The sequence below is a fragment of the Stenella coeruleoalba genome (assembly GCF_951394435.1).
Source record: "Stenella coeruleoalba genome assembly, chromosome: 2".
Taxonomy (NCBI): domain Eukaryota; kingdom Metazoa; phylum Chordata; class Mammalia; order Artiodactyla; family Delphinidae; genus Stenella; species Stenella coeruleoalba.
Window position 1 is genome coordinate 101,958,580 of NC_137147.1, and position 25,273 is coordinate 101,983,852.

General features: G+C 42.2%; 1 protein-coding gene across 4 annotated transcripts in view; it reads right to left on the reverse strand.

Moving 5' to 3' along the window:
• The window catches only part of WDR37 (WD repeat domain 37), a 61,752-nt gene extending 37,236 nt beyond the window's left edge, over nt 1-24,516 (reverse strand). For 2 of the 4 annotated variants that reach the window (XM_079912963.1, XM_079912960.1), the window contains exons 1-6: nt 21,731-21,873; nt 11,118-11,295; nt 7,371-7,467; nt 3,937-4,032; nt 3,574-3,638; nt 135-270 (exon numbers count right to left, since the gene is read on the reverse strand). In XM_079912963.1, coding sequence (XP_079769089.1) covers nt 135-270; nt 3,574-3,638; nt 3,937-4,032; nt 7,371-7,467; nt 11,118-11,255 — 532 coding nt within the window. In that variant the 5' untranslated portion in view covers nt 11,256-11,295; nt 21,731-21,873. Of the gene's footprint in view, nt 1-134; nt 271-3,573; nt 3,639-3,936; nt 4,033-7,370; nt 7,468-11,117; nt 11,296-21,730; nt 21,874-22,175; nt 22,261-24,224 lie in introns of those variants that run through there. The other 2 variants (XM_079912961.1, XM_079912962.1) reach the window with 2 other exon arrangements.
• Between the last annotated feature and the right edge of the window lie 757 nt (nt 24,517-25,273).

The window sequence follows — 25,273 nt, forward strand, 5'->3', positions numbered from 1 at the left end:
GGGGGGTCTCTCTAACACCACCCTGGGGCTCCTGACGGCGGACTCCTCTACATGCTTAGGTTTCAACGCCACTCGGCCACTTCTGCTTCCAGGGCAGGCCACGGCTGCCAGCAGTGAGGCTGGTGTGGACTCACCGGCAGACGCGGTCCCCAGCACCACAGGCTGCGTCCTCGCCACACTGACGTCCCAGATGCCATCCCTGTGGCCGATATACTCCTTCACGAGCTGGCACACTGCCCTGGACGTGGTGGTCTTGAAGCTGGAGACGATCTGAAATTGTGATGGTAATGTACTGAGCGAATGTGTTTAAGTTAAAAAAAAATAAGACAGCATGTCTTGAAGATGCATAAATCACTGAATAGAAAATTTTAAATGTGCGCAACACAACATAGGTGCAGCTGGATCTCACACAGCAGGAAGAAAGTCCTTATGAAGGCCTCGGAAGAGCCCCACGATCCCCCCACTTCCAATGCTTGCCTACCTGTGTACCTTACACGTCCTCTCTCACAAATCCAAACCATCAGACAAAATATCCAGATTTTCAAAAAAAAAAAAAACTTAGGAAGGTATACCCCAAACCCTTAACGCTAATTATTCTTATTATTTGGGAACTTGTGCTTTTTTATTTTTGGTAATTCATACCAACCACATATTATCAGGAGGAAAAGAGTCCAAGGCAGGGGAGGAAACAAAAGACAACACTTGTAATAGATGAGGTTACTGAGCATGGGCTCGGCACCGGCCCTGCACTAGGAAAGGGCTGTCGCTCTGCTCCTGTATGACACAAACAGCAAATAATTCTCACTTTCTTTTATAAGTGCACGAGGAAGATGCTAATTAAACACAAAGAGTTTGGTTTCTAAACTGTCTAAGATAAAAGATGGCTTTTCAGCTTTTAATTAAATTAGAATAATTAAATTAATCAGAATACTGAAACCGTAAAATCAAGTGAAAAAGAAAAATGGGTGGTATTACAGAGCTGTTTTAAACACTGATTTATTAGCAAAGCCCTAAAAATGTATCTAAATTTATTTTTAGTATAAAGGCTTAAAACACAATCCACTGTTCCACCACCTCAGGATGAGCCTTCAAATGATTCCTGATACAGTGAAAGACTAAAACAGATGCACAACGGAGAGACCCACTCTTCCACAAGTTAAATAAACAGGGTCCACTGACTGGGTTTAAATTTAAAAGAAGGGCAGGATACAATATGAGCTTCCAAAAGAAAGAAGGCCTTGCTCAACCTCACACCCTCACCTTCCTCTTCCTTCTGAAAGCTCATATCCCACCCAATCCGGCAACACCATGCGGTCCCTCCACAAGGAAAAGTGCTTTTGTGCCTCTGGTGCCCTTCAGACGCCTTTAGGAGGGGCAGGGGCAAAGCACACGGTGAGCGGTGGGAAGCTTCCCAGACAGCACTGTTACGAGACACAAACCGCCCCGACTCGACCAGCAGAAACTGGGGTCACGGCCAACATTCCGGTCATGGCCAAGCCTCATGCCGACTGCATTTCCAGAGGAGTATGGGGAGAGGGCATGCAGTTGATGATACTGCGCAAACGGTCTCAGGTGCTGCTTCCAGGTGTCCGTCATACTCTGACCACCTATGAACTACTTTAAAAATGTGGACTCAGACACAACTGCAAAGAGGCCCACAAGACAGACTGAATTACTCCCAGGGAACATTTGTGATGGAAAAGCAGAAGGATGCTTCTGAATTATTCTGCACTGAGATACAACTTAAAGTGCTCTAAAAAACCAAAACAGGTTTTTTCACAGCAAAAGATACTTATCTTTATAAAAACCTGTGTGAACAATTTCACAAGTTCCTATAAAGTGGTTGGCCGGTTAGAATGTGGCGCTGTCCCAACAGGCCTTAGAGCTGAGTCCCAGGCCCCCAGGAAGGGTGGGTCTGCGGGGGAGTGAGAAGCCTTCCCGGCTCCACTATGAGAACTGACCCTGTGGCCAGGGCAAAACACGCCAGATCTCCATGTTCACCTTCACTCTTTAAGATGGGTGCACAGTGCTATGAAGATGGTTTTTTCTAATCCAGATGAATTTTTAGTTTCTAAAATGACTGGGGCTTTAAATATGTCTAACACATTCTTTTAAAGCAATTATTGTACATATTTTTACCTTTGCCCAATTCTTAAGTTTTACTACTCATGGTAAGGGGTAACTCTATATAATCCTTTCTTCCTCTACTTCAGAAATGATCACAGGGAATTCCCTGGTGGCGGAGTGGTTAAGAATCCGCCTGCCAATGCAGGGGACACGGGTTTGAGCCCTGGTCCGGAAGATCCCACCTGCCACAGAGCAACTAAGCCTGTGTGCCACAACTACTGAGCCTGTGCTCTAGAGCCTGTGAGCCACAACTACTGAGCCCGCATGCTGCAACTATTGAAGCCTGCACACCTAGAGCCCGTGCTCCTCAACAAGAGAAGCCTCCACAATAAGAAGCCCGAGCACCACAACGAAGACCAAACACAGCCAAAAATAAATAAAATTGAAAAAAAAAAGGAATGATCACAAAGTTTTGGAATTCTAAGACCATACACTGTATACATAAACTGGAATAAACAATATAATTCAAAACAATATAACAAGAAGTTAGATAAGGAAGAACATAACCCCACTTGACATTTTAAAGAAGTAGTTTAATGTTAATTTATTAAAAACTGCAAAACTACTAAGTGTAAGCTAGATAATACAGAATAAAAAAATTTTAATTAGCCACTTACACTCTAGAGTAATCAAAGGAAACACAAAAAGTCAGCAATATTCAGATTTTTAAACAACAAAAAATTACCAAAGACTTTCAAATAAGCAGAAATAGCGTAAGACTGAAGCTGCTCCTTGAATTGCAGTTCATCTCACTGTGGATATCATAAGTAACTTTAAGCTGAAGAGAGCAAATTGGAAAAGTAAAAAGCTAACATTAACTATAGCCTTCACAGCAGACTCACCACAAATTTCAACTTTTTTCTAAGGTTTAGCAAAAGTAATGTACACTCATTAAGGTTAGGTGATTAATTTATCTTTTGTTTATTCCAAATACTCCAACGTGGTGATGCACACAAAATTACCTCAAAATATTACTTCATAACAGTACTCCCCCATAGATAAATTAATTCCCAAATAATTAAATCTTTGCCACTTTAAGAATGTCAGAAGAAGATAATTTTTAAAAAAGCAAAATATGACAAATATCTCTATTTGCCTTGGACACAGACCTTCATTTCTTGATCATACTTAGAAAATTAAAGAAGCGGTGAACTAAAATGTAACTACAGCTCAGAACGTAAGTTCCACTGCTTTATACCCATTTTTTAGCTTCTCCAAATTCAGAATCTCCATATCAAGCCAAATAACAATACAAAATGTACTTTCCCACAAAAAAAAACCACACTAACACATAATGTATCAGCCGCAGTAACAAAGGTAACGTCCAGGTGTCTATGCACTGTGGCCACTTAACATCGACAATACTCCTTTTAAAAATTAGGTTTCTCTCTATCGCACATATGTGCACACCCTACATACACGTGACAGGTTGAGAGCCACACGTACCTTGCTGGTGGAGGCCTTGTAGGTAGTCTTCAGTTTCTGAGAAAGCTGGCTGGTACTGTGACTGGCTGCAGAGACACAGAACCAACCGTCAAGACAATCACACAACCAAAGCACCATGAACGTCAGAGCTGGGACAGGGAGACAGCTCGCCCCGCCTTCTGTTCCACACAGGAAGACAATGCAAGCCAGGGGCATGGGACATGGGGCTTCCCGAAACCTCCTCTTCCTTCTACACCCACACCCAAATTACATTATTCCAAGTCCTGATGACTGCAGAAAGGAAGTGAGTCCTGTCCTCCACTAAATTCCAAACTCCCTCCGAGCGTAATGTGTAGGTTGAGTCCTGTGGGAAGGCAGCCTTACCTTTGGTTTTGAGCTGGCCCTTACTCAGCTCTGCCCCATCGATTGCTTGTCCTTCGGCAGCTAAACGGTCATTAAGAGTCTCGATTTCTCTGCGCACTGAAAAGTAAAACATGTACTTTTGATGTATATTCACCAAATCCAAAAGTGAACACATAAAAATGTTATACATTAGTACTGTCTAAACAAACACAGGAATGATATCCCAGTAAACAAGGTCACATTTACAGAGTTCCAAAAAACTCAAGACATCATTCCAAAATTAAAAAGCCCACCACACTTCCCACACCAGAAAGACCTTGTGCTATCGGGTCCTCAAGCAGGGCTCTTGGATTTCAACATAGTTCGTGTCCTTTGTACTTTATTCAATGCACTTAAAAATGTTATTCTGACACTGTCCAAAACTCAATGAAACACTTACAATCTAGCTGAGAATACTGAAATTGGGGGGAAAAAACATACAATAACAAAACCTAACTATTGTTGCCTGGCACCACAGGGCACAGTGAGGATTATATACCTCAAAGATTAAAAATTCAAGGGGAAAAAAAAAAAAAAAATTAACATTTGGGAGTTCCCTGGCGGTCCAGTGGTTAGGACTCGGCGCTCTCACTCTCAGGGCCCAGTTCAATCCCTGGTCAGGGAACTGAGATCCCATGAGCCGCGCATGCAGCCAGCACTTGGGCTCTGTGCCTGCCGCTGCCCAGGCTGCCCACGGTGTGCTGAGGCTACAGGGAGGGCAGGGAGGGCGGGGAGGGTGGTGTGGAAGGAAGGCCGAGGGCAAAAGGCTCGGAACAGATCCAGCCTGAGCATTTGGACATGTTCACAGGAAGCAGGAAGCCACCAAAACCATTAAGCAACTGACAGTGTAAACTCCAAGTACCTCCAGCATTAGTTGTTTGTAGCCCTATAGTTTTTCTTGAACAAACTGCATCAACTCATAAAACATAAGGCCTTAGATCACAATGGAAATTCAGTAATACCTGGGTTGCTACAACTCTGATAACAAACCCTTAAAATCAGATGCAGTACACGGTACCTAATTTTTATTTGATAAAAAGTTGGCATAATTACTCACTCTGTAAATTTTCAAGGTGGACTTATAAGAGAATCCAATATTAAAACATTAAATTTTCCAACAGCAAAGTTTAAATGACACAGGATTACACTGTCTTCACCACTGATCCACACCAATTACTTCTAGAGTGAAAAATATTTTAACAATGCAAATGCTATTTATTAGTATTCAATTTTTGGAAACAACTTAAAAAACATGAAAATCCTGATTATGATTACATTTGCATGATATAAATTTTATAAACACAAGCTCTATAAAAATAACAAAAACTGGACTTTCCTGGTGGCGCAGTGGTTAAGAATCCGCCTGTCAATGCACGGCACACGGGTTTGAGCCCTGGTCCGGGAAGATCTCACATGTCACAGAGCAACTAAGCCCGTACACCACAACTACTGAGCCTGCACTCTAGAGCCCGCGAGCCACAACTACTGAGCCCGCGTGCCACAACTACTGAAGCCCACACGCCTAGAGCCTGTGCTCCGCAGCAAGAGAAGCCACTGCAATGAGAAGCCCGCGCACAACGAAGAGTAGCAACTAGAAAAAGCCTACACACAGCAACGAAGACCCAACGCAGCCAAAAATAAATAAATAAATTTTAAAAAATTATTTAAAAAAAAATAACAAAAACTGAAGATAATGGAACAGTGAGAGGGTAAAGAAGGACAGGTTCATTTCCCAACGCTTGACAGTGAAGCATAAATGCATGTGGCCTAAGGCTGACATGGCTAAAATAGAAGATTATTTCAATTTACAAAAATTATCATGACCAAGAAGCCAAGGCAGCCCACAGACGGACCCTGCCTTTCTGACCTCTGCTTTCTTAATTGTGGCTGTGAATGCCTGGCTACCAGCTCCAGAGACACATGGAGAAAATTCCCCATCCCTCCTCTTAGGATTTGATGATCTGGCTGCCAGGACAGGACGACATGCAGGAGAAAGGAAGGACAGCCGGCGTGGGGAAAATCATTCCCAGGGAAAAGCAGTTAGAAAAACCTTTCATCAAAAACTGCTATGGGGCTTCCCTGGTGGCACAGTGGTTGAGAGTCCGCTTGCCGATGCAGGGGACACGGGTTCGTGCCCCGGTCTGGGAAGATCCCACATGCCGCGGAGCGGCTGGGCCCGTGAGCCATGGCCGCTGAGCCTGTGCGTCCGGAGCCTGTGCTCCGCAACGGGAGAGGCCACGACAGTGAGAGGCCCGCGTACCGCAAAACAAACAAACAAACAAACAAAACTGCTATGGTGAATGACACAGGTAATGGATCAGTCGTGCCAGGGACTTCCCAACCTGCCCAACTCTAAACTAGCATCCGGGCAGCATCCCTGGATTCAGAGAAAGTGGAAGTCTCTGTATCAAAATCACTGCTTAAGTGTTAAGGCTGGAAAGTTGGAAAGTACGTCCTTAAAACTTAACAGACATTTAAAAAAAGAGGATAAAGTCCAAAACAAAACAAAAATTATCGTGAGAAGAACTAAAAGCAAAATATGCAGAAAATGTTTTCCTTTGCAGTGTGGGATGGGCCTATAGGCAGGGGGTAAAGGTAGATCTTTCCTTCTTACACTGCTTGACTCTTTAAGCAAATGAATACATTGTTTCTAAAATTTAAAAAAAAAAAATCTAAAGCCAAGCTAATTAAAAGTTCTTTTGATTTACCTTTAATAAGTCAAACAGATAACACACACATTTTAGGAAGTTCTCTAAACACAGTATATTTTAAAGAAATGAATCAATGTTTTCTTAATTTATAGTATACTTTGTGTAGGGAAAGTTATAAGATGCATTCGTTCTTCATAAAATCATAATTCAGATTGCCAGGTGTGGTCAGCAGAATACTGCCTGCCCCAAAGATAACCTGTGAACACATGACCTGGTGGCAAAGGAGCCCTGCAGGTGTGACTGAAGTGAAGGACCTCTGATGGGAGATGATGCTGTGTGACCCAGGTGGCCCATCCTTCCCACGTGTCCCTAGGAGTAAATCAGAGATGGACAAGGAGGACTCTGCCTGCCACTGATGGCTTTGAAGATAAAGAGGAAGGAAGGCCATCGAGCCAAGGACAGGGGGAATGCCAGCAAGATGGGGGCCTCTGTCTTCACACCACAGGGAACTGAGATCGCAACCCAAACCAGCAGGAGACACACTCCTCCTCATGCTCCAGAAGGAGCACAGCTCTGCCAACACCCTGACTTGAGTGTGCAGAGCAGTCAGATAATAAACGTGTGCCATCCTGAGCCCCTACAGTTTGTCAAAGCAGAACAGAAAAGGAATACAAAGGTGAATGTCTACCCATAAATTAAACTCTCAAATATTTGTATGGAGAAGTGAAAAGTTATAAAAGTATTTAAAATAAGAGAGATACTCACATTCTAAGTTTTCAATATAAAGGTTTTCAAATTCTCTTTCTATTTGACCAAACAGTTCCAAAAGAGTACTGCGAACCGAGGAAGGCAGTTTAGAATCCTGTAGAAAAAGAAGACTCTGCTTAAAAGGAACGAAAGAGTGAACGAGAAACTCTGACACCAAGCACCAATATAATTTTTCCAAAGTGAATTATTTAAACTCTTATTTTACATCTTTACATATTTTATTTCTTATACATAAACACTCAAAGAACTTAAAGTTTCTAATTTCTACAGATGAAACTAAAATCAAATTGTATAAATGGTTACCCAGGATGGCATGAGATTTAAGACCAAGCATGTCTTCAAACATGTAACTTCCTTTCACAAGGAAAGAAACAAGCATACCTTATTCAAAAACTCCCAAATTTGTAGAAAATGAAGTTATAAAAAGCCTTTAAGCTCTAGAATATGGTATTATAAATTAATTTTAATAAGCTGTTTACTAATAGAAGATGTACCTTACAGTCCTCATGTTCACTGTGCTTCAAGCAAAATAAATTGGATCATTTCCTGTAACTCTACTCAATACCTAGAAGATTGTTGTAAGGAGGGAAAAGAACCCTCAGCTGTAAGAGCAAAACATGTATCGGCTAAATGAAAACACCCACGTGGAAGCTCCCAGGCCTTCGCAGGTGCTCTGCCCACCACCAGCACCCTGCCCCCACCAGGCAGGAAGTCAAAGGAAGCAGCAGCAGCAGCTTCCTGGGCCCGGTGTCCTAAGCACCAACTGTGTTCTTAGGCACTCACTTTCCAGGCACTGCTGGTACTGACAGAGGCTATGTTCCACTCCAACCTCCTGAGAGTGCGGCCTAGACAATATTTTGTATGTGCCCCACCCTACCACTTAAGAGTTATTTTCAAACAAAATTCTTAAAAGATATTTCTAAAATAATGTTTCAATGGTTAACTGATGCAATGTAATTTTCCAAGTGAGTTTTCAAATTTATATGCAGCATAAACTTTTTGATGTTTAATGAGTTGCAAATACAAAAATAAGACATAATGTTTATTAAATCCTTTCTCAGATTAACTTCTTAGGAAGATAGGAATTTTAGGCAAAATGATCTGTAATGATACCAACGTTTAGCAACATGTTTTGAAATAATCACAGAACATGAACATCAACTTTACAAGCTACTTAAAGATATGTGACGCCACTTGTTTAAAAATTCAATCTGGGAGAATTGGTGATAAGCCTCTCTCAACAACCCTCTAAAATACCAATGAAAAAAAAGAAACGACATCTTAAAATAACAATGAACGCAAAATAAACCATCACGATTAACGTCTGACACCCTGTCCACCTGCCTGTGGCCTCCCCCTGCCCATTCTCCCGCACCCCTCATCCACTTAGCCCTCCTCAAGGGGGCGGGGGCGGCACCAGTTGAGAGCCTTGTGGGCCCCTCCCAAGGCCAATCTCCTCTTCTGTGTATCAATTCCTACTCACCTACCCTCACAGTATTTAATGTTAAGGTCATTATTCAGCAACTGAAACGTTACCTTTACTTCGAATGGTAAATGCAGCTTCATGTAAGATGTAATTGTAAAGGGAGACAATGTCAGCATTAACTTCACTTGATAAAATAAAGACAATCAAGGAGACGTGCAGTGAAAGGGGAACTTCTCGACCAGAGGCAAGCGGAGCACAGCCCAGCTCTGCGGTTGCCCCCAAGTGAGAGGTGCTGAACTTCTGGTATCATTTGAGAAAACTCATGACACAAAAGCTACGATTCAGTAAAGTTCTAAAAGAATCTGTGTTTTGTCACAGCCAACGTGAAAGAGGAGGCAGGAGGCCCCTTTCCCGGCCTCAGCTGATGCTTCCCGGTGTAGACACGGGCCTCCCACCTCTGAGCCAAGCACCAGTGCCTCAAATGCTTCCGACTCGTGAATCCAAGACACAAAATTCCCATAAAGACTCCCCAAGAACTGACAGCTTGACTGCAACCCTGTCTAGGGTAATGACCTACGGCTCCACTCAGATGCCCTGATCATTGGCCTCTCGCACCCGAAGTCTGCCCCTTGCCTACCATGCCAAGTGCCCATGCCCAACGCCGTCACCACCGTCCTGCTGCCACGGAACTGGGCAGAGCACCCCCACCAGCCCACAAGGGAGCTCCTCGTCCACCAGCACGCACCGACCCGCCCGCAGGGTTCTGAATGACCCTCATAAAGGGTTACCCCGAGATGCAACTACCTGCTGGCTCTACATCACAACGGGGACAGTGCAGAAGGCCCTGAGAACATGGTGTTACCAACAGAAGATGCCAGCAGACACGGCTGTAGAATTGTCACTGCTTGAAATTTAAGTAAATCTAACAACTTAAAAGTATCTTAGACTACCTGCACTATCCAAGGGGGTAGCCAACAGACACATTTGACTAAATTTAAAAGTAAGTTAATTACAATTTTTTTAATTCCTCAGTCCCACTAGCCACATGTGGCTCTTGGTTCCCATATGTGATAGCACAGATCTACAACATTCCATCACAGAAGTTCCACTGCACAGCTCTGATTCAAACATTCCTTATGAGACGAGATCAGAACACAGACACCCACAGAAGGGCGACCTTGTGAGGACACAGGGAGAAGATGGCATCCACACCCAGGAGAGAGGCCTCAGGAGGACCAACTTGCCCACACCTGGACCTCCAGCTTTCTGCCTCCAGGACAGGGAGTAAGCAGTGTCTGCAGTTTAAGCTCCCAGTCTGCGATGCTTTGCTACGGCCATTCGAGCTCACGAAAAACATCAAAGCCATTTTGGAGGCCCCTTAAATCTATGATTTTATTTCCAAATTTAAGTTAAAATGCAACCATTTCATTTATTCATCCAGTCAACACATAAGAGGACATTAAGTGAACGTTTACCACATGCCAGAAAAGGCGGCGCTAGGTTCCAAGCACACACAGCTGCCTCCTAGAAACACATCCTCCACATCCCGGCTTGCTTCTAACAAAGTCAATATGCAAATGAGCCAGTTTCTCAGATTTAAGCCATATTTTCCTTTAACATTATGGCTGATGAATTAGTTCTAATTGCAAAAGAATTATTATAAATTTATATGTATTTATTTTTTTACATATATACTTACGCCTATGTAAAGATATAGCAGATGTAGCTATAATTTATTTTATCATAACATGTATTTTATTTAGGCTTCACGACAATGTTTTTTTAAAAATCTAACATTTTCTTCATCATAAAGGAACTAGGAAAAGTAAAAGCAAACTTATCAATAAAATATTAGATCATTTAATCAAAGGTGGTACCAAATTATCAGAAAGACATAATGTAATAAACAGCAGATAACACACTCAACTACAGCAAACACAGGATAAAGCCAAGAAAAGTTACTGAAACATCAGATTCCAAAAACTCTGCAGAGAATAGAAAGAGATCATTATACCTGATTCTCTTCTCTTCTGGAGACTCTGAGACAGAAAACCTAACTACACTGTCAATTCACCTGTACAAAGAATAAAAACTAGTCCAAACTGTCACACCCACATTTTTTATTAAGTACTGTAAACACATTAACCTGGAAACCGAATTCTGTCTCTGTGTAAGCTGTTGACAGCAGTTTTAACTGGTTTATGAGGGAGGCTGTGTGTTTTGGTAACCCACACTTTTTCTCTACTTTGGAGACCTGCATATATTTGGCTATGTTTGAAACACTGCAAACATGATCCACATCTTCACCAGACACTCACTTGTCCCTCTAACATGTCTCTCGGCAGGCCAGTCCTCTCCTGCTCTGAGCTGTTAGTTCTTCGTATGGAAAGGCTGTGAGATTTGCGTTTCTGTTTTGCTTGGCGAGCAGTTGAACAACTCCCGCTTTCTGTGGGCATTACTTCTGAAAGGTGATATCCTGGTCACTCCTGCAAGAAGCTAAACAGGAGCAGGAAAAACAAGTACTTTATTTCTGACACAGCAAACTGAAATGAAGGAAAAATAGATGATTACTTTTCATTGCAAATTTCCTTACTATGTTAACATTTATTATGTAAATTAGAATGTGATAAATTATCATGTTTTAAGATAGAGACCACAGCCTTTATTAAAGAGGTAACTTTTTATCAAACTTCATTAACATCCTTTAAAAAAAAATCAAACAGCAAAGAAGGGCTTAAAATAACAACTCTCCCTTAGCCCACTCTGGGCAGACTCAGCCTACTCCCCAGAGGGAACCAATCCTAATTGAATTTTCCAGGCTACAGATTCTAGAGCAATGCCCTCCAAGAGAAATCCAATGCAAGCCACACATGTAATCATAAATTTTCTAGTAGCCACATTAAAAAAAGAACAAGTGAAATTCTAATGATCTAACCCAATATGTTTAAAATAATATCATTTTAGTCAACGTAAAAAACGCAAACGGGGTATTTCAGTTCGTAAGCTCCCCGTTTTCCTTCATACTCACAATGCCTCTTGCTTGGAACCAGCCATGTTCCCAGTACACACCTGTGGTCAGGGCCGCCGTTACACAGCATACCTGCACGGCATTCCAATATCCACATAATGCAAACATTGTCCTTTACCCATTTTGGACATTATCTACTCATTTCCTGCTATTATCAATTCCTCCTCCCAATATAATCACATCACTGTTAGCTAATTATTTTTTTTTTCCGCTGAGCCATGTCTTAGTTGTAGCACACGGGATCTGTCTTGCCACGTGCAGGATCTTTAGTTGCAGCACGTGGGATCTAATTCCCTGACCAAGGAACGAACCCAGGCCCCCTGCATTGGGAGTGCAGAGTCTTAGCCACTGGACCAAAAGGGAAGTCCCAGCTAATATGATTCTAAGAAATATATTTACACATGAGATTTTCCTTCTTCAACTGCAGATTTACGTCTTGGACATTACCTACTCATTTTTTGCTCTTATTGGTCCCTCCTTCTCCCAATCTATCTATTTTAGTGCATGTAATTTAAGTATGTACTTATGTTTCTTCCTTCTTCAACTACTGACAGTATCTTTGGGTCCTCACTCTGTAAGGTGTAGAGTATCCCACCTTTTCTGAAGCCCACCCCACAGCCATACATCCCCCAACTCTGCTGTCGTAGAACGTTATACAAATGCCAAGCACAGAGTATGTGCCCTCTGGAGATTCTGAGCTTAGCACTCACAGGACCCGTCCCCTTGCCATGTGAGCCAACAGCCACCTCCTTCTGATTGCTGGTGCTGTTCCAGTGTGGATGGAGTACAGCTGTCTTAACCGTGCAGCTACTGCAAAAAATTCTGGTGCTTTCCAGTTTCTTACTATTGTAAATAAAGCTACTATGACAATAATATGCAGGCTTTTGTGTGAACTTAAGTTTCTACTTCTTTTGGATGAAGGCCCAAGAGTGAGACTGCTGTATGTTTAAAGAAAAAAAACTAAAGTTTTTTAAAATCTTTATTGAGATATAATTCACACAAACTCCACTCTCCCAAAACTTTTAAATTTTGATGAAGTCCAACTGATCAATTATTTTTCTTCTAAGAATGATAATTTTAGAGTCATGCCTAAGAACTTTTGACCAGTCCTAAATCCCAAAGTTTTTCTATGTTTTCTTCTTAAAATTTTAGTTTTATAGGTTACATCTGAATTTATGAGCTATTTTTGGGCTGATATTTTTATAAGATGTGAAGTTTAGATCAAGGTTTTTTGGGTTTTGTTGTTGTTTTTTTCTGGTGATATCCAATTATTCTAGCACCATATGCTGAAGACTATCCATCCTACACTAAATTGAGAAAGTTTGGCATCTTGATCGAAAATCAATTGGCTTTATTCCTATGGGATTATTTCTTGGTTCCCTATTCTGTTCCGTTGTTCTGTGCTGTCTTGAAATTAGTGATTCCTATCACTTACATCTTTTTCAAAATGTCTTAGCTATTCCAGTTCCTTTGCCCTTCCATATAAATTTAGAATAATCTTGTCCGTATCTACAAAAATCCTGATAGGATTTTGATAGGAATTGTGTTTAATCTGTTTACCAATTTGGAGAGAACTGGCATCTTTATTATGTTGAAACTTCCAATCTATGAACACGGTATACAGGTTTTAGATCGTCTTTGATTTCTTTCCTCAGTTTTGTAGTTTTCCCATAAAATTTCTACACATACATTCTAAAATTACCCTGAAGATTATACTTTTATTTTTGAGCAATTTTAAATGACACTGTATTTTTATTTCCATCTCCGCATGTTAATTGCTGGTATACAAAAATACAATTGATTTTTGTGTACTGAGCTTGTATCCTACGTTCTTGTTGAGCTCATTTATTAGTTCGAGATTTTTTTGTAGATTATCTGGCATTTCCTCTGTAGACTATTATGTCACGTAAAAAAAGAACAGTTTACTTCTTCCTTTCTGATCTGTATGCCTTTATTTCCTTTTCTTATCTTATTGATCTGGCTAGAAATTCCAGTACTCTGTTGAATTAGAAAGTGATAGCAAACACCCTTGCATTATTCTGATCTCAAGGTAAAAATATTCAGTTTTCACCATTAAGTATGATGCTAGCTGTAGGTTTTGGGTAAATATTGTTTTATCAAATTGAGAAAGTCCCCCTCTATTATTCATGTTTTGAGAGTTTCATAAGTGTTAAATTTTGTCATGTTTTTTCTGCATCATTTAATATGATCACATGGCTTTTTTTTAAGGTCAATTACACTGATGATTTTCAAATATTGATCTAACCTTGCATCCATGGAATAAATCCCTCTTGGGCATAGTGCGTAATTCATTGTTTGTTCTCTCATTTTGTTTCTTTCTTCTGCCTTCTTGTAGGTTATTTGAACATTTTTTAGAATTTCATTTTGACTTATCTAGTTTTTGAGTTTCTCTCTTTCATATAATTTTTCTTAGTGGCTGCTCTAGATTTTCATTAACTCTTTACAACTTATCACAGTCTGCTGATCATCAACTTCTACCAGTTCATGGTAAAGTGTAGAAGCCTTACTTCCTCTGTGTCCCTTTGCCCTCCCCATTTATAACACAATCATCTTTAGTATTTCCTCTATACACACTAAGAACCACATCAGACGGCTATGGTTCAACCTTCAAACCTAATTTCAGATAAGGAAGTCTACTGAATTTACCAATTTATTTTTTCTTTCCATTGTTTGTTCTTCCTTCCTGGTGTTCCCACATGATTTCCTTTCTGTTTAGAGAATTTCCTCTACCTATTATTTTAGGGTAGGTCTGCTGGTGACAAATCATTTGAAGGATGTTTTCACTTGATAGAGAATTCTAAGTTGATAGTTCGTTTCCTTCAGCACTTGAAAAATGTGCTACTTCCTTCTGGCCTCTGTAGTCTGTGATGAGAAATCCACTATAGGTAAAGGGACATTTCTCTCTCTCACTGCTTTTTCATCTTTGGTTTCAGAAGCTTGACTATGATGTGTCTCAGCATAGATTTCTTTGAGTTTATCTTGCCTGGATTTCACTAAACTTTTTCAATCTGTAAGTTTATGGCTTGCCAAATTTGGGAGATACTCAACCAGTATTTCTTCAAACATATTTTCAGCCTCACTGTCTTTCTCCTCTCTTTCTGGGACTCTGATGATAAGAAAGATAGGTCTCTTGTTGAAGTCTCACAGGTCCCTGGGGTTCTGTTTACTTTTTTCCAGTCTATTTTCTCTCTATTGTTCAGATTGGTTAATTTCTATTGTTTTATCTTCAAGTTCACTGATTCTTTTCCTCTGTCCTCTCCATTCTGCTGTTGGAAGAATGGAAAGGACAGGAAAAGAATCAGTGAACTGATTCCACAAGCTCATTTACTGTACTTCTCAGTTCTAAAATTTCCATTTGTTTCTTCTTTATATCCTATATTTTCTTCCTGAGATTTTCTATTTTTCATTTGCCTCAAGTGTTAGCATTTCCTCACTGAAAAACTTTTATGATGGCTGCTTTAAAATACTTGTCACTTAAGCCTCAATATTGTGGGCACTGCTATCAGGCATGGGATCTGGTTTCAGTCTTCTATTACAGCAGGCCTCTTCTGACATTGCCCCAGCAGGCAAACAAGGGTGCGGTCTTGTTTCTGCCAGGTGGATGTAGAAGTTGGAGATGGAAGTGAGGGCTTCCCACTCAGCTTCCACTCATCTGGGTGGAAGTACTCCTTGTTAATGCCAGGCGGGGTTAGAGTTCAGCCTCTCCCTTGGCCTCTACTTGTATCACAGGCGCTGAACCAGGGGTGCTTTATTACTGTGCCCTACACGGCCTCATTACCACGGGTGATGGTAAAACTCCTGAATCTCTACTAAGTTTCTTCTGAGGCCATCCCAACAGGAAGAAGGAGGGTGTTCTTTGTTACCACCCAACAGAGATGAAAACCCCAGCTCCGTACTGATACCACCAAGCACAGAGTGTTGTCTCAATAAAGACTGTCAGGGGTAAAAGTCTAGATTCCCCACCCTGCCTTTGATAGTAAGGGTGAGACAGGGGCTACAATGTTTTCTAAACATGTCCTGTCTGGCAGGCTGTCTCTTTCCTGGTCTTTTGGCTTTTCTTGGGGCTTCTCTGAGCCCTTTGGTGTTGCTGGGTTGCTGGTTTCTCCAGGCCCAAGGCCGGGATGTATGGGGCAAAAAGAAAACCCAGGAAACTCAGCCCTGCATCATTTCTCAGGTCCCCATACATCTAGCTAGTCTACTTTCTTCTCTCCACTTTTCAGTCTCATATTTCTTCTGTATTTAATGCCCAGTGTTTTTAGCTGTACTTGGAGGAATAGGAAAAGTACATCTACTACAAAGGCAGAGATCTTTTGAGTCTCAAATTAGACATGTATAGGCCTTGGTTTAAAATGGCAACAGAAAAGTAAGTCTTGTTTCACAACCCACTAAAAACATTCAAATTGGTCAATTCTGTGTGTTTAGGTTTAAAAATCTGAAATCCATTAATCTACTAAAATTATCACTTACTTTTTGTAGCATTATATAGACAAAATTTAACTCTCAAATCTTTTTTTTTTTAAAGGACACTTAAAAAAGGAATAAGGGCAAAAGAAAAAAAAAAGGAATAAGGTTGCTTTTTTATCTCTAAAATTCTCATTAAAAAAAAAAATCTTCCATTCCCCTCACTTTTTTGGATATTCAATTTGTCAAAGCAGGTCACAAGGCCAACCCAGATTCAAGTAGAGGGCTGAGACCACCTCTTGATGGGAGAATGAGAAAGAATTTGTGTAATCCATCACACCTTATTTCACTCACTAGTTTTGGTTATACACTGAATAACATTGTGCTTCCCTAAAAAATAACAGTGACTGGAACTAAATAGTTTTGCACTTCAGATATTTAGTAGAATAACATGGATACAAATAACCCAATTAAGTTAAACACCCACTCAGAATAAAATCCATAGAAGAGCCCAATGGTTAAGAACATGAGTTTGGGAGTCATACAAACCTAAGTCCCCCCCACCCCACACCCCAACCCCTCAAAGGGTTGGCTCTTTTCCATCATGAAGCCTCAGCTTGACCGTTACTTCCTCAAAATGGCCTCCCTTGACAAGCGCTAGTCACAGAACTTCATGATCCTCACCACGTTTGTACTTAGATCTTATTTATAGTTTGCTCACTTAATGAATGTCTCCCCCACTACACCATCAACACAATGAGGACGGGGGCACAGTTAACTGGGGCCACTACTGTATTTGTTAGGCTTGACATAAACACATCCTCAAATATTTGTTGAATGTATGCATGAATAGAAATGGATGAATGCTACATCTACCACTGACGGGCTGTGTAACCTTGGTCTAGTTACTTAACCACCTTCCTAAGGTGGTTCCTGTGTCATCTTTAAAGCAGGGATGATAACAGCATTATTTCATTAAGTCACTCATCAACAGTGCTCTCATCTGTAGATGAGCTAGGTACTGGGAATGTTGTGGTGAAAGAACAGGCTTGGTCCCTACCCTCAGGTTGCTTAGAGTTGAGGTGGAAGACAGACATTAAACACACAATCTCATAACTTATTACAGAAGCTATAAATTGTGATGAGTGCTTCAAAAGACATATGCAAATATTATGAGGCCAGCTATTAGCTAAAGAGTTACAAAGGTCATTCTGACAAACTGGCATCTAAATCAAGACTGAAGAATTCCTATGAGTTAACCATGTGGAAAACAGAAAAGGGAGTAAATATTTTAAGGACAGGAACAGCATGTGCAAATGTCCTGAGCCAGGAACGAGACTAGTTTATCAGAGATATTAAAAAATAAATACTATAGCTACAACACAGCAAACAATGGAGAGAATGGTGCAAGATAAGTGGAGAGACAGGCTTAAGAGTCTGTTCTTTCGTGTTTATAGTTTATCGTAAAATAAAAAGGAAGCTACTTAAAAGTTTTTAAGCAAATAAGCAACACTAGATTGGCTGCTATGTGAAAAATACATGGAAAGATAAGATGACCATGAATGAAGCCAGTTAGGAAGTTACTGAAACAGTCTAGGCAATAAATGACGATAGTTAAGATTAGAGGTAGATGAATGGACTGGATGAGGGGGTGCTGGGGGTGGGAAGAAAGAGGTATCAAGGATAGCCCTTGTTTCTGAGGCAAGAGGTAGGTGAAACGGAGATCAGATTACTGAGATGAGGCAGCAGATATGGAGAAGAAACCAAGACCTAATACTGAATATATTATGTTTTGGCAATGTCTTTGAATATCTAACATACAAGGAAGCAGGAGGTGTACGGGTCTAGAGATGAAAAGAGAACTAGGCAGCATGTATAAATCTGGGAGAGGTCGACACAGACAGTAAAGATGGTCAGTTTGACTCCATCATGCCTCCAGGTCCAATGCCTTACCATTATTACGCTTCTTCGCAAGAAGGGAAAAAAAAGGTTATATTACTGGTAGATACAGACAAAAAATAAAACTATCAGTCCCTTACATGATATATGGAAAAATTAATTTCGATTAATTTTTGACACAACAAAATGACAACGAATCTTTTTCATGAAATTTATCTGAAAAATCTGAGCTATAGAAATTAGAGATAGTTGAAACAAAGGTATAAAGAAAAACTCACAATGGCAGAATCTGTGGTTGGTAGAATTTAATATACACAAAAAAAGATACTGATATTTAATTTGAAATATTTGAATATTATTATTTCAAATAACAAATTTACGTTATTAAGCAACTCCTATGATCCCAGTGAAGAATATTCCAGTAATTTTTTAAGGGAAACATTTAGAGACTATTTAAGTGCGCCATACACAAAAGTTAACCAAGAAATCAAACTGATTTAAAGGAATCTTATCCAGAAATTATATTCTTCATAAAAAAAAAGGTCGATATAATTCTCTTTTTCAGTGATTATACATATTAAATTACTAACTTCATAAAGCATCTCAGTTGTCAAGATTTTCAACACAGAGATTTATCATAGTCACTTCGCAGCTTATAAGTTATGTTTTTTATAGGAACAAACATATTAACACCCTGTGAAAGCTCAAGAAAAAAGGAGACTACCTTTAGACATTTCAATCAAGCAAATAAAGAAGCAAAGAGCTTCTCTTTCCTCCCTTAAGAACTTCATCAGTAGAAAGTTTATGCATCTGGTAAGCATAAACTGGGAAGTTAATGCCTACCCAAGATTCTACAAATTGGTGATAGGAACCGTGAAAATTGCAGTATCAACCCTCCTTTCACCTCAACAATTGTTTCCCTTAAGTATCACATCACCGGCATTTCCAGCCTCTGTATCTTCAGTAGGAAATAAGCAATCTGCTTCACAACTAACTTAAAATCCTCACCTTCTGCCTGTCCCTAAGTCTTTAACTCCTCCCTCAACCCCATGAACCACATGGTGTTCTGGGCTTTGCCTGCTTTTGTTGGTCACTTCACAAAATAGTCAATACACTGGTCATCTTTTCCCATTGATCAATTTCCAACCAAACACATACATTTCAAACAATTATAAATCTGGAAGAGGTTTTGGTTCCCCAAAACCTGGCCTCAAATGATTTTTTTCATACTGATTTTCTCTCTTAGTAACTTTCTAAACTGTGAAGTCATATGTCAATATGGGTTCATAATGCCTATGCCACACACTGTGTTATTAACATTCAAAGATTATCTGGCTGGGCTTCCCTGGTGGCGCAGTGGTTGAGAGTCCGCCTGCCAATGCAGGGGACACGGGTTCGCGCCCCGGTCCAGGAAGATCCCACATGCCGCGGAGGGGCTAGGCCCGTGAGCTATGGCCACTGAGCCTGCGCGTCCGGAGCCTGTGCTCCGCAACAGGAGAGGCCACAACAGTGAGAGGCCCGCGTACCGCAAAAAAAAACAAAAAAAAAAGATTATCTGGCTAATTCAATTTCTGTCTCTTCCTGTAATTTCTTGAGCTAAACTTTACGTAATTTCTAATTCTTCCAAAATTAGATCTGTAGGTTTCTCTAGTTCTTCTAACCTCTTTTAAATTTCTTTTTTTTCTGTTAATCTATCACAATCTTTTTCCTGAAACTTTTTAAAAATTTTACTCTTGCCTCTTCATTCACATCCTCCATCTTGTTCCCCACAGTCTTCACTGGTCCCACCACCACTTCCTTCCTTCCTTCCACAGCTCACCCTGGTGGAGAACAAGCCCTTAGCCCAGGAAGGGACGTATCTATCGTGTTCACCCCAGTCCACGGGTCAGTGTTAGCATAAATCTTATTTAAATGTCTGATAACACGTTGAGGGGTTTTGCAGGATGACATCATGGAGAATGGAGCAGGTTGCAGGTGTTTGTAAAAACAATACTGAAGTGATATAGCGTGGAACCTAAGCTAGACAAGAAGGGAAATACAGACAAAAGAAATGATGGAGAGATACTGATGGGTTGGGAAGTCTGTGGTGAGGCTCAAATGGATCAGTAACTACAGAGTCACTAATACTCACAACACCTCGGTGAGGTACAGTTCCCAAGTACCTAACAGACTAACACTTAGTCAATTGGCCATGGAGCTGTAAAAAGAAAACTTCTTCACACAGGTGAGTAAGCTGCTTTAACCACTATGCACTGTTTCACCTCAATACAAACTAAAACAGAAGCCCGAAATTCCAAGATAACCATCTTTCTTCAAAACAGTCATACTAACCCTGTATCACAGGGCATATGACCACTTTAAACAGAAGGTTTATGTGACTAAAAGGTCCTACTGGTTCTTTAAACACATTCAAAAAAGTATAAATAGTCCCCTCCAAAAATCCCACCTCCCTATTCTATCGGTCAAACAAATGAATTTAATATAAACTCTCCTTCTGTCCAACTCATTTGTCCTTGCTATATACTGCCACATGCCTATTACCCCCACCCACAAAACATTACTCACAATTCCATATCCAGTGGAATTTTTAAACACTTTTCTTTTAGCAAGAGAAAAACACCTGCCTGAATAGTAAACGTCATGAACGTTAATCATGTGTACAAAATGGTTAAAGGATATAATTTGCATGTGGCACTTAAAAATACAAAACGTGACTGGACTTCCACAAAAAGGTCGGTAGAGTTTTCCATAGCATTTCATTGTGCAAACACCAAACTCAACTGCTGAGCGACATCAACCAGAGGCAGCGCCGCAGTCCACCCTCGGTCAACCCGGGTAAGGTGTCCTATCGTTGACCCAGTCGAAGGCACGAAACACACGCTCACCAGCTCTGGTCGTGAGACGGGACTGGGGGCATGATAACCGGAAAACAACCAAGACTGTTTAAAGACCTTAATCGTTAAGGTCCTCGAACCGCGGACGAAATACGTAACTGTGAAATCTTCTTAGTAAAACCAGGACTAGGGAATTCAGAGGGCTGTCGGTACCCCTGGGGGAAGTGGCTGGGGTGTCAGCTCAAGGCCAGGGCACAACAGGTGCGCGCGGCTGTCCAAAGCTCTGAGGAGAAAGGACACTCGCCGATGCCTCCGTGCGAGCACTCTGCAGGACGCGAGGCTGGACATGGACCCGCGGCAACTCCTGCCCAAGGTCGCGGCGCCCCTCCCGCGGCCCCACACCCGCTAAGGGGCCCACGGCTCCCGGGCTCCTGAGCGCTTGCGGGCGGGAGACTCCCGGGCGCCTCAAAGGACCCGCCTCACAGGCCGCTCTGGGCGAGGGGCGCGCGTTCCAACCACGTCAAGACCCGGCCGGGCTCGGGGTCGGAGGGGGACGCGGTCCAGGTCGGGGCGCGGGTTCGGGGGAGACGCGGTCCAGGTTCGGGGGCGCGCGATCGGGGTCAGAGGGCGCGGGGTCCGAGGGCACTAGGCCGCCGGCCCCCACAGGCACGCCCCGCCCGGCGCGAGGCCGCTGCCACACACAGAGAGGCGGCCCGTCCCGGGCTGAAGATGGCAGGCCGGCACTCACCTGTCACGCCGCCGCCGAACCCGCCACCGCGCAGTGCCAGCCGGGCCGTGCGCTGCCGCCCGTGGGTTCCCAGCCACGCGGCGCCGGGGACGGACGCGGACGAACAGCTCTAAGACCCGGCGGCCCGATGCCCCACACTTCCGGCGCCGGAAGTCGCGGCTCCCCCTCAGCCCCGCGCTGGAAATCCACTACACGCAGGCGCCGCAGGAAGTCCCACCTCCGCCCCAAGCTAGTACCGCCGGAAATCCAGCCCCGCGAAGGAAGGCCCGTGCGCCGCCAGTGCGGTCAGGGGGCCCTAAGTGGGTCGCGGAGGTGGTGGAGGCGTGGTGGTGTTGTTCGACCCCGAGACCGCCGGGGCCTCGACCCGCGAGGTCGGCGACCATCTGGAGACGCCGCGAAGGGCCGGGAGGTGGGGCGGGGGCGCTGAGGGCCCGCGGGTACTCACGGCGGCGGGTTACTGCGGGCGCCCGGGTCTGGCGCAGGTCGGCGTCCATCGGGACCCAGGTCGGGCATGTGGGAACGGCTGCTCCCAGTCAGAACCGCCGGGTGTGCCGGGAGCCGTTTCCCGGGGCGTCGGGAGCGAGGTGGCTGCGCGCGGAGCCTGGCGGATCTGCGGAGGGTGACTCACCCACTGCAGCCTCCGTCTGAAATGTGTGTTAGCCATTGGCTGCAGAGAGGAAACAAAGGCAGCCTCTCGCCGCGGAAGGTGGGACCTGATGGCCTTCTTGTCCTTGTCCAGGTTGGAAAAATTACAGGGTGCGCAGAAGGCCTCGGCTCTACGAACAACCAGCTGGGCGTTTAAAGCCTTAAGTAAAGACGAAATCAGACGTGGGAGCATTTTTCTTTTAAACAGTAAAGGTCATCATTCGGAGTCAAGAAGCACTAGTATGATTGCTGCACAAGGAACAAACTTGACATATTTGGGGATCCAAATAACCAAAAAGTTTGTAGAATAAAACCTGAAGTTACTTCAGCATTGAGTATAATAAAGCTTATTACTAAAATCAATTATATAAGGTGTGGGACTTCCCTGGTGCTGCAGTGGTTAAGAATCTACCTGCCAATGCAGGGGACAAACCCATGTTCCACAGCTACTGAGCCCTCGGGCCTAGAGCCTGTGCTCTGCAGTAAGAGAAGCCACTGCAAGGAGAAGCCCAAGCACCACAACTAGAGAAAGCCTTTGCACAGCAATGAAGACCCAATGCAGTCATAAATAAATAAATAAATTTTTTAAAAAATTGTATAAGGGGAACTGAGGATGTCACACTTGGAGGTTGTGGCTATCATTCAACAAGAAATTCTATTAAAGACCTAATATGCACAAGGCATTCCGCTGGGTGAGGGAGCACATACAATGCCTGATTAACCACAATATTGGCTGCAACTGATTCACATGCTAATATGTGGTTTTGTTTTACAGCACAGCATCCACAGTTTGGATGAAACTTAGGGTATTGTTAATTGGGGTAACATTTTCTCTGATATACTTAGGAGTCCATAAAAGTCACTGTAAATAAAATGATTGCATAAAGTGTCACAAAACTTAAGACAGGAAAGGAGTCAACACTCTGAGGGCCTGTTGCATGCCAGGCAGTTCACAGCTTTGGTAACTTTGATCCTCAAAACAACCCAATAAATTTAAAATTATTCTATTAGAGAAATATAAATCAAAAGTGCAATGAGGTATCACCTCACACTGGTCAGAATGGCCATCATCAAAAAATCTACAAATAACAAATGCTGGAAAGGGTGTGGAGAAAAGGGAACCCTCTTGTACTGTTGATGGGAATGTAAATTGGTACAACCACTATGGAGAATAGTATGGAGGTTCCTTTAAAAATGAAAAATCGAGTTACTGTATGATCCTACAATCCCACTCTTGGGCATATATCCGGACAAAACTCTAATTTGAAAAGATACATGCACCCCTGTGTTCATAACAGCACTATTCACGAGAGTCAAAACATGGAATGAAAAAAAAAATGGAATGAACCTAAATGTCCATTGACAAGATGAATGGATAAAGAAAATGTACATGAATACAGTGGAATACTACTCAGCCATAAAAAAGAATGAAATAAGGCCATTTGCAACATGGATGCACCTAGAGATCATTTTGAGTGAAAAAAGATAAAAATATATATCATATGTGAGATCTAAAGTATGATACAAATGAACATATTTATAGACCAGAATAGACTCTGATACAGAAAACAAACATGATTATCAAAGGGGAAAGGTGGGGGGGTAGAGATAAATTAGGAGGTTGGGATTAACATATACACACTAATATATATAAATAGATAAGGATTTACTGTAAAGCACAGGGAACTATAATCAATATCTTGTAAACCTATACCGTAAAAGAATTGGAAAACTACATGTATAACTGAATCGCTTTGCTCTACACCAGAAATTAACACAACTATACTTCAATTTAAAAAAAAATTATTCTAAATTGAATTCTAATTAAGGGTAAGAATGTTAAACTTACTTGTCAGGGCTTCCCTGGTGGTGCAGTGGTTGAGAGTCCGCCTGCCGATGCAGGGGACACGGGTTCGTGCCCCGGTCCGGGAAGATGCCACATGCCGCGGAGCGGCTGGGCCCGTGAGCCATGGCCGCTGAGCCTGCGCGTCCGGAGCCTGTGCTCCGCAACGGGAGAGGCCACAACAGTGAGAGGCCAGCATACAGCAAAAAAAAAAAAAACTTGTCAAAAGCAACCTAAGTGTCTATCAACAGATGAATGGATAAAGAAGATGTAGCACATATATACAATGGAATATTACTCAGCCATAAAAAGAAACGAAATTGAGTTATTTGTAGTGAGGTGGATGGACCTAGAGTCTGTCATACAGAGTGAAGTCAGAAAGAGAAAAACAAATACTGTTTGCTAACACATATATATGGAATCTAAAAAAAAAAAAAGGTTCTGAAGAACCTAGGGGCAGGACAGGAATAAAGACACAGACGTAGAGAATGGACTTGAGGACACGGGGAGCGGGAAGGGTAAGCTGCGATAAAGTGAGAGAGAGGCATGGACATATATACACTGCCAAATGTAAAATAGCTAGTGGGAAGCAGCTGCATAGCACAGGGAGATCAGCTTGGTACTTTGTGACCACCTAGAGGGGTGGGATAGGGAGGGTTAGAGGGAGGGAGACGCAAGAGGGAGGAGATATGGGGATATATGTATATGTAGAGCTGATACACTTTGTTATAAGGCAGAAACTAACACACCATTGTAAAGCAATTATACTCCAATAAAGATGTTAAAAAAATTACTTGTCAAAAGTCAGAAAGCTAGTATACAATGGAGCAAAGATTGGATTAAAATCCAGGTCCACATCAAAGTCCACATTTTCCACAGCGCATTCTTTTGATAGGGCTGTTGTAACAGAATAACACAAACTAGGCTTAAACAACAGAAATTTATTGTCTCAGGTCTGGAGGCTTGAGGTCCAGGATCAAGGTGTCAGTGTTACATTTTGTTTGTGTCAGTGTTGGTTCCTTCCGAGACCTGTGATGGGGAATCTATGCCATGCG